This window comes from Carex rostrata, chromosome 7 (genome assembly GCF_964058835.1).
Source record: "Carex rostrata chromosome 7, lpCarRost1.2, whole genome shotgun sequence".
NCBI classification, from domain to species: domain Eukaryota; kingdom Viridiplantae; phylum Streptophyta; class Magnoliopsida; order Poales; family Cyperaceae; genus Carex; species Carex rostrata.
In genome coordinates, this window is record NC_135924.1 from 9,818,944 (window position 1) to 9,832,244 (window position 13,301).

The 13,301-nt window shown below is 36.0% G+C and overlaps 1 protein-coding gene across 2 annotated transcripts; it reads right to left on the reverse strand.

The window, feature by feature from the left end:
• Positions 1–8,747: 8,747 nt before the first annotated feature.
• LOC144556660 (rab GTPase-activating protein 22-like) lies at positions 8,748–12,414 on the reverse strand. 2 transcript variants are annotated; one of them, XM_078305047.1, is made up of 5 exons: positions 11,689–12,414; positions 11,000–11,135; positions 10,521–10,570; positions 10,239–10,292; positions 8,748–10,147 (listed from the first exon to the last, which is right to left on the reverse strand). In XM_078305047.1, the coding sequence occupies exons 1-5, from the start codon at positions 11,844–11,846 to the stop codon at positions 8,980–8,982; spliced, it is 1,566 nt and encodes a 521-aa protein (XP_078161173.1). In that variant the 5' UTR covers positions 11,847–12,414; the 3' UTR covers positions 8,748–8,979. The 2 variants fall into 2 exon arrangements, with proteins under 2 accessions (XP_078161173.1, XP_078161174.1); XM_078305048.1 differs by having other exon boundaries at positions 11,000–11,132; positions 11,689–12,303.
• Between the last annotated feature and the right edge of the window lie 887 nt (positions 12,415–13,301).

The following is a 13,301-nucleotide window of genomic DNA, read 5'->3' on the forward strand; positions in this document are numbered from 1 at the left end:
GCCTGTAACGATGGGCCGAAATAAAGGCCTTTTCTCTTGCTCGTGTTTTAAGTTGAGTAGAGGAAGTTAATTGTGAGCGAAAAGTCAGTTTTGTTTCTAGGCTTTGCTTAAACCCTTATTTCAATTCTGTTGGACAATTAGGAAATCGAAAGATAACGATAAAGGATTTGTTCTGTGAGCGCGGAGAAGAAAAGAAGTGGAGATTTTTGGAGAAAGATGCGCCGCAAAGGTAGTTTTTTCATGTTGATGAATGGCTAGCGCTAACATTGTAGATTTCATGAAAGAATTAGCTTTCCAGTGATTTTTCATGGAAGTGAGTGATTTCTACTGTATTTTTAGTGATTAGGATCAATTAAACTCTCGTGAAAGGATCAATGGAGTGGAATCACGAAATGTGTATGTACCTAGATTATATGGCACCACCTTCTGTTTGATGAAATGCCAAATTGAGAAGAATCCTGTAGTCTTCTTTATGCTGTTTGGTCAATGTGTACAGATTAGTTTTACACATGGAGATGCTCTTTAATTTTCTCTTTATTCCAAAAACTCATATCTAGGCGTTGCCAATTTTGAACTTTTTGTATTTTGACACTAAATCACGTCCCTAATTTTGACTAAATTATTCATCTTTGATATTTTACCATCCATCTTTGGCATTTTCTGGGATTATATCTGAAGGGTTTCATACCTCCATTACCTTTTTTGTGCAGGTTTCAATTTGGGCTACTCTCATGCTTGATCAAATACCCCAGTAAAAACAACATTCGTATTGTAGATAATCCGAGAACCGCCTATAACTAACCAACTATTTCATAATGAACTTGCCAAACAACGACAACTCTGACAAAGATGCAACATTCATGAACATGGAGGTAGCATCGGGAACATACCAGTTTAAAGTTTAGTACTCCAAAACTAAAAACATCCCCGATGTTTATTTCATCACCTCTCCCATCTTCAAAGTGAATGGTCATGAGTTCAAAATCCTTTACTGCCCTCCAGGCTCTGAAGAGGCCATAGGGCTAACGTTGGCAAGGCATTGCAAATGGGGGAATCTGACTTTTTCTTACACGTTCGGCCTGTTGGATAAGTATGGCCGGCCTTCTTCAAAGGCATGCGCACATGAAAAAATGGTCACCTTTGATCCAGAAGATTGGAACGAATGTGATATCCCACATTTCATCGAACGGTCTGAGCTGGAGGCGCACTTCGTAAGAGATGGTTGTTTCACACTTGTCTGCAGTATAACAATCCTCGACGAGTTCTACAAGGAAGTGCCGAAGCGGTTCGTTAACGGCATCATGCCGTTTAGCATAGATGAACATTTTGTTCAGCTGTTGGATATAGTGTTTGGTAAACGGGCCGGGCCGGGCGGTCCGGGCAAAACCCGGGCACGGGCACGGATAGCCACGGTCACGGGCGTCACGGGCACACGGGTACAACGGGCCGGGCGTCACGGGTTTTTTTTTCAAAAATCCTGCCCTGCCCGTTTAATACCCGTGCCCGTCACGGGTTCGGGGGTAGGACGGTCCGGGTACCGGGGGTGGGCGGTCCGGTCCGGTCCGGTCCGGGTCCGGACCGGTTTTTTTTTTTTTTTTTTTTCTGTTTTTTGTTTCTGTTTTTCTGTTCTGTTTTTTTTCTTCTGGTTTTTTTTTCGGTTTTTTTGTTCTGTTTTTTTGGTTCTGTTTTTTTTTCTTTTTCTTTTTTTCTGTTTTTTGTTTCTGGTTTTTTTCGGTTTTTCTGTTCGGTTTTTCGGTTCTTTTTTTTTTGTTCTGTTTTATTTTTCGTTTTTTTGTTCTGTTTTTTTGTTCTGTTTTTTTTTGTTCTGTTTTTTTTGCTGTTTTTTTTTGCTGTTTTTTTGTTCTGTTTTATTTTGCTGTTTTATTTTGCTGTTTTTTTTTGCTGTTTTTTTTCTGTTTTTTTTTTAAAACCAATAAATTATAAATTCAAATTCATACCAATTTAAACTCATTTGACATGGTTGTATATTTGAACTCAATAATTTTTGTTATAATAAAATATAAATAAAAAATTTCTTAAATCAATTATTTTAAAAATAATTAAGCTCTTATTTTAAAACAAATCAAATTCCTTCACATATTCAAAAAAATAAATCTAACATCTTTCATTAACCTATTAAAAATAAATCCGAATTTCAAAAATAAAATCTAAACTATTCAAACCAAATCAAATTCCTTCACATATTCAAAGAAATAAATCTAACATCTTTCATTAACCTATTAAAAATAAATCCGAATTTCAAAAATAAAATCTAAACTATTCAAAACAAATCAAATTCCTTCACATATTCAAAAAAATAAATCTAACATCTTTCATTAACCTATTAAAAATAAAATCTGATCTATTCAAAACAAATCAAATTACTTCACATATTCAAAAAAAAAAATCTAACATCTTTCATTAACCTATTAAAAATAAATCCGAATTTCAAAAATAAAATCTAAACTATTCAAAACAAATCAAATTACTTCACATATTCAAAAAAATAAATCTAACATCTTTCATTAACCTATTAAAAATAAATCCGAATTTCAAAAATAAAATCTAACATATTCAAAACAAATCTAATTACTACACATCTAACAAATCTAATATAAACTAAATAAATCTAACAAATCTAACATAAAATAAATATTATAAATCTAATTACTTAACAAATTTAATAAATCTAACATTCAATAAATATAACAAATCTAATTACTTAACATTGAATAAATCTAACATTCAATTTAAATTCTAAATTGTTTCTACAAAAATAAATCTAACATCAAATTTAATTTTTAAATTACTCTACAAAAATAAATCTAACATTCAATATTTCAATCTAACAAAATTTAATCTAGCAAAATTTAATCTAACAAAATGTAATCAAACAAAAATTAATGTTACCTTTTTAATTTCGCGAGAAAATCTTCGAGAATACCTTCGTAATTCCGTTTGCGTGTTTGCGTTTGCGTATTTGTTAAATTAACAACTATTTTTTTTGACAATAAAATTAAAATTGGAGAATAATAAAAATATTAAGATTGAGATTGAGAGAATGAGAGATGAAAATATTGAGAGAGATGTGAAAATTTGTAAGGAATGGGTGTATATTTATAGAATTTTGTTTGGAGGGATTAAAATTTGAATTAAAAAAAAAAAAAAAAAACTGAAAAAAAAAAATGGGTAGGGGTCCGGGTAGAAAGTGGGGATGTGGGGCATGGGGGGAATGGGGGGGAGAATTTGAGTTTAAATTTTGAATTTTAGACCAAAAGTAAAAAAAAAAAAAAAAATTCTGCCACGGGCTCACGGTCACGGGCACGGGCACGGGCATCACGGGTACGGGTTACGGGTACGGGGGTCCGGGTTCTCACGAGCATTTTTCCAAAAAACCGGGTCCGGCCCGTTTAATACCCGTGCCCGTGTGCCCGTGTGCCCGTGTACCCGTGCATACCCGTGGCACGGGCACGGTCCGGTCCGGGCACGGGCACGGGGGGACCGGTCCGGGTTGGGTCCCCGGGGGCATTTACCAAACACTAGTTGGATAGGAAGGAGACTGCTAATGTGAGATTTGAGGTGGAGGGGGAAATTTTCACTGCTCATAGATTGGTGCTCGCTGCCCGGTCACCGGTATTCAATGCGGAACTCTTTGGGCTAATGGTTGAGAGCAAAACTGAGACCATAACTATTAAAGATATAAAGGCAACAGTTTTCAAGGCCATGCTCCATTTCATCTACACTGACTCGCTCCCTGATATGTCCGATGAAAATATCTCACTTGTTACAGTGACTCAGCATTTATTGGTAGCTGCTGACAGATATGCATTGGATGGGTTGAAGATGTTGTGTGAAGATAGGTTAACGAGGGATATCACTATGGATACGGCTCTAAGTACCTTAGCCTTGGCCGAGGAGCTGGATCTAGAAGTTCTTAAGGATGTCTGTATCTGTTTTGTTAGTGATCAGAAAAACCTTGTCCTGTTGTCGGTAACACATAATTATGTGCAGTTGATGGGCCGTTATCCCTCCCTGTTGGAAGAGATTTGTGATAGGGTCAGAAGTTCTTTGTGAATCACAGACCTGTTCACGCATCAAGTATCCAAATAGCTACTTTTGTGAGACAAAAAGGTAATTTTTCTGTTCAGTTGCATTTTTGAATTTCTGACTTTTTAGCATTAGTTTGTCATCCTGTTGTTATTTCTTAAATTTTATTTTTGTGTTTAGTAACTGGTTTTGTTTGTAGCACCGTATTTTTACTTGTATTTTTCTAAATAACTAGCATGCAAGAAAAGAGAGGAGCATTTTAATTTAAATTTAATGTTAATCACATTGAAAATGATTTTTCTTGTTATCAAAGTTAAACAACAAAAGAATTATTGTACACAAAGAAAATATTAATTTTTTTGCATCATACAAACATATATACTTGTGAAATTCAAAATAATTGTTGTACAATACAATTTTGTTTTGAATGTTCTCCATTTCTACACCATGTATTATTTTCCTCCTGTGATAGACTTGTGTGTACTTCATCTCTATCATGCTTTTGTTAGGCTTGTTTTAGGTGTTGGTTGTAGAAGTTCAACTTTGCAGCTTGTTTTATATCAATGTGACAACAGCTGCCCATTGAAATTAATGCATTTCTATAGATTATCTAGACTGAAAGAAATATATTGACTTTTCTGGGGGATTCTTGTAGCGTGTAAGAAGCTTAAGAGGACTTATAATTAGCTTAGCAAAATATTAGAGTGGTGTCAAGGAACATTGTGCATCTTGTGTTATCTTTTGATGTAACTTACCTGTGCAAGTGGTAGAGGAGGATGAGGAAGACGTGGTAGTGCTACATGGAGAGGCAGAGATTGGTTTTGTTTAAGATCTTGATTAAGTGGTCTTTTTGTTGTTTTAATTTTGTCAGTAGATTTAGTTTACTGTAGCTACTGCCAGGTTCTCAGAAAAAAAAAAACGAAAAAAGAAAGAGATTTAGTTTACCGTTTTACTTAATTGGTTGCTTGATGTTTTAGCTCTTTTAGTAATGTTGGGTTGTCTAAAACAATTTGGATGCTTGGTGCAGCTAATTAAAACAATTTAGATCGCAGTGTGGTATCATTTTTTGAATGTATAGTTTCAAATGAAATTAGTGGATATTTATAATTTTAAAAAACATCTTATATATTATTCCAGTTCTGACAGACATACTGGCATTCTCCAAGCAGTGAATTAATAGAAATAGTGATAGAATTGATTGTATAAGATGCATAATATAGTGAATTAATATAAATACTGATAGAATTGATAGAATAAGATGCATAATATAGCAGAAAGCACCGTATTGACCATTGTCAATGTCCCTCCAATTGGAAAGTAATGATCCAGTTCAAATTTTGTAACTTGTGTTATACCTTGTCAACTACATAGCCCCACTGAGCAACAGTTCTTTTTTGTCACTTAAAGGGACACCCAAGGTATTGCAAGGGTAAACTTGTTATGAGTATGCATTAGTAGGGGTGGCAACGAGCTGGCTCGGTTCGAGTTAGGCTCTAGCTCAGTTTGTTCATTCTGAATCGAGCTACAGCCGAGTGGGCTGGATCTAGGGTATTCGAGCTAAAACCTTAGCTTGAAATCGTGACAAGCCAGCCTGAGTTAGCTCGCAAGCTAATGAGCTGGCTCGCTGAGTCTTGCTAGATCTTGTAATAAGAAGAAAATGAATTCTACAAACTTTTTGGATCTAGCTGGACAATATAAAATGCACACAAATTCATACAAATTCACAAATTGATGCCTAGCCGAGCTAGCTCGCGAGCTGGCGAGCAAGCTAGGCCTCAGCTTGAACTTGTTAATTATGGATCGAGCTAGTGACAAGATGGCTCGTTAACAGCTCAATCCAGTAACGAGCAAATTGTTAGCGAGCGAATCAGGTGCGAGACACGATACCAACAAGCTAAGAGCTTTTTTCCCAGCATAAGTCCACCAATAAAAAGTTGTTCTTGTAAAACCAAAATAATCAAATCATTTTAACTAATAAAAGCACCGCTCTGTTCTTTTAAATCAAAAATGCGAATCACTTTAACAAACACACGTTTTTTTTGCCGTAAAACCCATCATATCCGAAGCAATTGAGAGTCTAGTTCATTGAATTATTCGTAGTATCTGATTTCAAATTTAAGTGTCGTGCCTAACAAAAACTACTATAATAAAATATATTTGGGTGTGGTCAATTCCAACCAGCCGTTGAAATGGGCTACAAGATCGGTTAAGTCAAAAATCGCCAGTATTCTGCGTTACATGATCAATTCTTTTTGTTTAAAATGTGATGGATTAAGACATTACAATATATATATTTTTTTTGTATAAGGTTTAATGGATAAATAGAAGTTTGACGTAATCACCTTAGTTTTATGTAGGGATGGTAAAAAAGTTTGCGGATTGTGATTTACTCAAGCTCAATGCGAAAATAAGTGAACTACGAGCCACTTTTTTAGCTTAAACTCTAGTATTAGCCTGCTCGTGGCTTTCTTGTTTTAGAAATGATGAGCCACGAGCTATGTCTAGCTCGGCTCATTATCAGCTGGGTGATAAAAAAACACCTGGCTTGTTGCTCGCTTGTTTATGGCTCGGTCCGAAAATAAGCGACCCACAAACCACTTATTTAGCTTGAACTCTAATGTTAACTCGCTTGTTTTCAAACAAGAGAACCACGACTCGGCTCGGCTTGGCTCTAATTTTATGAGAGAAAAATTAGGTGCCCTCCTTTCCATAATTTTCTCATCGTTACAAGTTAGTAATAGAGAAACCAATCCAGCATTTTTTAGTGATACTAAAAAAATAAATATATTAAATGTATAATATAGTGGATGCTCAATTTGCAAAAATAGAACGAACACTGGAAATAGCACTGCGATCGTTCAATATATTTCTGCAAATTAAGTGTTCATTATGCCATGTATTTAATGTATTTATTTTTCAATATCATGAAAATATTGTAATGCTTCGCATTTATAATGAGAAGGAAATTATGTAAAAGAGGATGCATATTTTCTCTCTCATAAATATAAGCTGATTATGACAAGTTTCTATTAATACATTACGAGTAAAACAAAAAAAAATTATATTATAATATGCTAATACTAGTACCACTTGGTAAAATTTTATTGAAATGTCTTAATCTATTACATTTAAAACAAAAGATTTTATTATGTAACAGGAAAACCTGTAGCAGGGGATTTTTGACTTTGTAGCCCATTTCCCTTTTCCATGGCTAGTTGGAAATCGACCACACGCACCTATATTTTATTAGTAGGTTTTATTGGGCACGACTCTTAAATTTGAAATTAGATACTATGCATAATTTCAACCAACCTTCCATAGCACATTTTTCATTTGTTGATTTGAACTAGACTCTTATTTGCTTCGGATATTTTGGGTTTTACAGCAAAAAAAACTTATTATGTTTGTTAAACTGATCCTTTTTTTTTTAATCTAAGTAAACATGACGGTATGTTTTTAGTTAAAATGATTTTTTTTTATTTTGTTTTTTAGAGAAACAATTTTTATTGGTTAAAATGATTCCATTTGTAGTGTTTTAACAATCTCGGAAATTAGAGGACATTTATTTTAAATTTTTTTTTTGTAGATGATAACTTACCAGAATCATAGTAACAAGACTCGCGAATTATTCACGTTTAATTCGTTTTTTTGACGTTTCCGAACCAAACTCCGAATAAAATGCAAAAAAAACGTATAATACGTTTTATTCGCAAATAAAACACGAGTCATGTATTATTCATGAAAAAAAAGCAATTTTTTTTTACTTATTGTACCAAATTATTTCCGAATTATACCCAAATCACAAATTTTTGAATTCGCTGAACCGAACCCGAACTTTTCATTTGTCACTATGACCAAAACATATCCAAAAAAACAGCACATGTTATTAAATATTATAAAACTAAATTTGATTACATGCTAATAATATTTTTATAAACTTCCTTGAAAACATCTTTTATGAAATTTGTGCACCCTATAAAATGCACATTTTGATTCTTCTTAATTTTTTTAATGGTTAGTGGAAATTTTCCACTAAGAGATATATTGATATTACAAAGTTGTGTAACCGCCTTCTCAACGTTGCTAACCATAAGATTCTTCCTAATTTAAACACAATCATTGTCGAATAATTTATCTAGAACTTAACTTAATTTTTATATCCTCCAAAGTGCAAACTAGTTATTACAAAATGCATAACATGTTAATTTCAACTTCCGCACTAATAGCTCAAACCACCTCCAAAATACTTAATTATTATAGAACACGTTTCTCTAAAAAAATATTAGAGAAAACGCACAAAATTACATAAAATTACATATTTAAATTAGGCATTTCTTACAAAAAGAAAATAGTAGGTATTAGTCAAATAGTCCATCTTGACGACTCTTCTGGTTATCATTAACAAGGTCGACACGAAGTACACACCAACATTAAATTATTGGATAATGATTTTTCTGGTGTGAGACCATTTCGTCCCAGCTCGTTCAACAGCAAAATACTGTCACATGACGAATTTTATAGAAAAAGATTTCATAACAGTATGAATTATGTTTAAATTTTCTAACTATTTTGTAAAAGATTCATCCACACAAATGTAGAGCGAAATAATGCAGAGCGAACAACCCTCAATTAATCTGACCAATATGTATGATCTGATTAATAACAATTGTTAATAAGAGCTCGGACAACCACAAAACAGGTGGAGTAAATATAAGAATTTTTATTTTCAGGTGTAAGATGATTGGAGCTGATTAATTTAGAAATTTTCCGAACAGCTACCAAACAACAGAAGAACAACACTCTATCAGGCTACCTTCTGGCTCTCTGGCACAGAGGTGAATCCACCTAAATCTCACCCCTGAATAATTCCCATAAAATCTGAAAAACACCTAACTACTAAACAACCCGAAAACATCCCAGCCGCAGCCGAGATCAAATCTTGTCACGTAGATTAATGACAAGATCATGTGCATCATCTAGAAGTCGCCACACATCCAACTGTCCGGCCATGCTATTGCACTCTCGCATTATCTCATCCATGCTGCTGTGATTATGCACAATCTGCTTCCTCTTCTGCAATATGCATGCTGCAATAGCGTACAATAGCAAGTCGTCAGTAGGTGGGGCCTGCATTCGGATCCGACCCCAGGCTGACCGCCCGATCCCTGCCCGAATTGCAGCCTGGTCTGCCCACATCACTTCCCACAAACATAACGTTTGTTCAAAAGGGAGCTCCCTCCTAAACAAAACCAGAACCATGCGGTACACAAAGAAGCAATCCTCTGCCTTGAGCTTTTCCAAGTGCCGATACAGGTGCGAGTCTTTGTGCTTAATAATCCTAGAAATGATATTCAGCTGACGCTTTATTCCAAGCTCATCGAGCCGAAAATTATGTCGAGCCTTTTTCATAAACCCGGCAAAGCACCAGAAGGCCTGGTAGTCTTCTTCAATGACCGCAGCTATAGGAGATAACAGATCACTCATGCCTTGGCAGTAGCCGATCTCAGGATCATACACAGCATATGCCTCGAGAATCGCAACAAGACGCGCTGCATGATACACCATGCATGGCTCAAGGAGCTCATGGTCTCTCAGTCCCACGGACTCAGCTCGCTGGGCTGCTAATTCTGCCGAGACTGCAGCTTGATTTGGCGAGTATAGAAGCCACTCCTGGTGAACACGCACCGCATCCAGGCGAATGATGCGCTGCCACGTGGCAAAGTTCTCTGCGCAGGTTGAATCAAGGACTGGGTCATCCCTCTTGATCGAGATGCTCCTTCTAAACTTGAAGGTCTGGTTATCATGCCCTGGTTCCGGGCTCGCTTCAAGGTTTTCGGGCCCAGTCTCATATGACGAGTCTGAGTCTGAGGATTCAGTATCTGTCAGGTTTGGATCTACTATGATTATTTCAGATCTTCTAGGGTAGTGATGCTCATTAGCGAAAGAATGTCTCCTGCTAAAATCTTGCGAGCAAGGGGACCCAGGATCAGAGGTGGTGGGCCCTTCCTCCATATTTACTTCATCGATGGAGAGGAGATCATTTCCTGATAGTTGATGTAGTAAATGCTTGCACCGTCGCCTCAGCTTTTGGTATTCCTTTCTGTAAAATGTTTAAGAATGTCAGGCTTTTACACTTAAAAGAGATTTGATTCAGCAGATGTTATTCAAAAACAATAAGTCAAAATAATTACCTTTTTTTTGTCCTGGTTGCAATTCTGTCAGCTTCTGTACTGCTTAAATCATAACTGGAATGATGAATAAAAATTAAGTTAAATTTAAAAGTTCACAAACAACAAATGAAAGAAAAGAATACCCATAAAATTATGATAATCATTTTTAGGACTATATAGCTGAATTGCTAGTAAAACCATAGTGGAAATTGAATTTAGAAACCTATTAGTAAATTGGTGGTCCTTAACCTTGACAATAAATACATTAGCAATCAGATAACAATGGTTATATTCATGACTTACACTCCAAGAAGAAAAGGCCAAACTTCAGCCCTTATACTTGGATCTATTCCCTGTAACATTATTCACAAAGGAAAAAAATCAGCACCTAGTAAGATCTAAACTCTAGAAACACCAATAAAAGATAGAAGAAAAAAAAGTATTTTTTCTTCCTTTTTGTGTCCATAAAATTTCCTATTTGATTTTGTTCAGTTATGAGATGTTAACCATAGTAGGAAATATCAGCCGATACTGATACGGATTGGCCGATACGTATCGGTATCAGTAAAGTCCGATCAAATCCTGAGCCGATCCTCACGTAGCAAATCATAAAGAAAAAAAAACCCCCCGATCTTGAGCCGATCCTGAGCCGATACTCCGATCCCGTATCGGTATCGGCCGGGACCGATCCCGATCCCGATACCGATAATTCCTACCATGATGTTAACTCCTATAGTCCTATTCTTTTGCATGAGGCAAAAATAAAGGTGGCTAGAGCTTACTCTGCTTCGAACTTTTTTCAGGAACTTAACGCCTCCATCATGAAACCTGCCATCCAATGCAAATAGGGAATACCACCGCCTCCTTGAAAGTGTCTTTGATTTTTTTCTTCTAGACCATGGTGACTTTATGCTCCTTCTGGATTTATATCACCAATAAAAATACAACATACAAAGTAAGATCGGTATTAAGATATTTGAAAAAGGAAAAACATTTCATATATTCATACTCTACTATGTAATTCAAGTCATTCCAAGTCCCAACTTATTATCCATTTCCAGAACCAAAGACCCAGTAAATGCTTTGTTGGGCCAGAACACAAGAAGATAAATTATTAAAAAAAAAACATCCTTAACAAAACATCATGCAAACATAGAAAAGTTCTATGTTGCAAATAGATATAAAACTGACATATCAGATTCCTGCTTCCAAAGAAAAAGGAAAAGGAACTAAATAAGGATTTCTACACCATTCCATTGCAATGCAGTTTGGAGTTGTAAATAATATGAAAAAAAACCAACCAACTTCTAATTTATAATAAGTAAAGCAACCATACATTCCATATTCTTTCAGATTATACGACGAAAAAAATATAAACGCTTATTTTACCCTTTCTCTCAGCACTCTACCTACGTCTAAAGGAGAGAAATAGAACAACCAAACTAAATCAGGGGAAAAAAGATGGACTCACCGATTGGAAAAGGGCGAGGGGGAAAGCGGAGGGGCCGAGAAAGGGGAGGAGAGAGAGGAATGAGAGACGACAAGAAGTGACCGGATCCACGACGCGGACGCCGCCGTCGGAGACACCGGCGACGATGTCGCCGCGCTAGTCCGCCTTAGCGCCTTCATCGCTTTCCAGTTATTTTTCCCTTAATCTTACTATTCTCTTCAATAAATAACCAAATCTTCTACCGAATTTGTTCGTGCAAAAAAAGTAAATACTGACAAAAGAACGCGATCTATTGACTTGATCGTGGGGTTACCTACGGGAGGGAGAAGAGATGGCGAGGGTGGCAGCGGCCGGGGCAGTGGAACCCATCGCCACCACCCCACCTCTTCACCTCCCGCCGCCGATGCCTCTCTCTGAGCACCGCCACCGCACCAACATCTACCACTTCGACCTCTGATTTTCAACCCTGATATGGGTCAGCATCAATCAAACCCTGTTCTTGGCAGAGCCTCTATTTCAGATCACTAGCGGGAAAAGAGAGGAACTGAGGGGTCGAATTTGTGTTTGACCACGTAGAGACGGCTTCAGAGAGAGAGAGAGAGAGAGAGAAGGAATGGGGAAAAATAATTTTGAGGAAGTTATTTTTGCTTTATGGAAAACAAAACGCGGCGAAGGGATTAGAGATAAGTTAATTGGTTGTTTTGTTAAGTTAAGCGAAACGAAAGAGAGAGTTGTTTGCTTCAGTTGTTTGGAAATTCGAATTCGTATCCTCTGCATTAACTTAAAAGGGAATCTTTTGAGTTAATGAATTTTGACCATCCAATCCGTTTCAAGATTCGTGGGGATAAGATCCGCACTAATATTAAAGGACCCCTATATTATAGGCAAGAGCCGAATTTGCTCCGTTTAAAATCAAACGGTTAAGATTTATTAACTCAAAGCAGAGGACACGCATTTAGTTGGAAGTATGATGATGAATCGGGTCGGATTTTGTCTTGATCCAAATAATAAAGACATATTTATGATTGATGCCCAATTGTCTTTCTTTTTGGTGACAAGGGGTACAGACCCGTTTGACCAGGCTTTTTGGTGTGATATGAGTGGTTATCAAATTAGTTGTTAAAGTTAGTTAGTCAGCGAGATCGGAAGTTTCGCTTATTAGACATTCAAAAATCAGAGATCGGAAGTTTCGCTTATTAGACATTCAAAAATCAAACTGCTTTGCATTTTTTTTAAATAAAAAAAGAGCCGCTGCAACAAGATGAACAGATCATACTTCATTATTTCCCCATTTTTCTATGTGATTTCCGCCGATCTGTTCATGTGAATTTTTTTTTAAATATAATCAAATTTAATATTTTTAATAAAATAAATATTATTGATTTGAATTCTACAAAATAAAGGTGGAGGCACATACATATTTGCTCCACCGATTCGTTGGAATGGTGGAGCCATTTTATGACTCATCTATACAATCTGATCACAAAAATCAATAGTAAATAGGTCCATTCATCCGCACATGTTTATGTCTTCACCAATCCTGCTGTTTTTTTATAAAGGAGCATGATAATTGTACCCCAAACAAAATCTCCCAATTAGTACCCAAGTATTTAATATCTAACTTTCATTTCCAG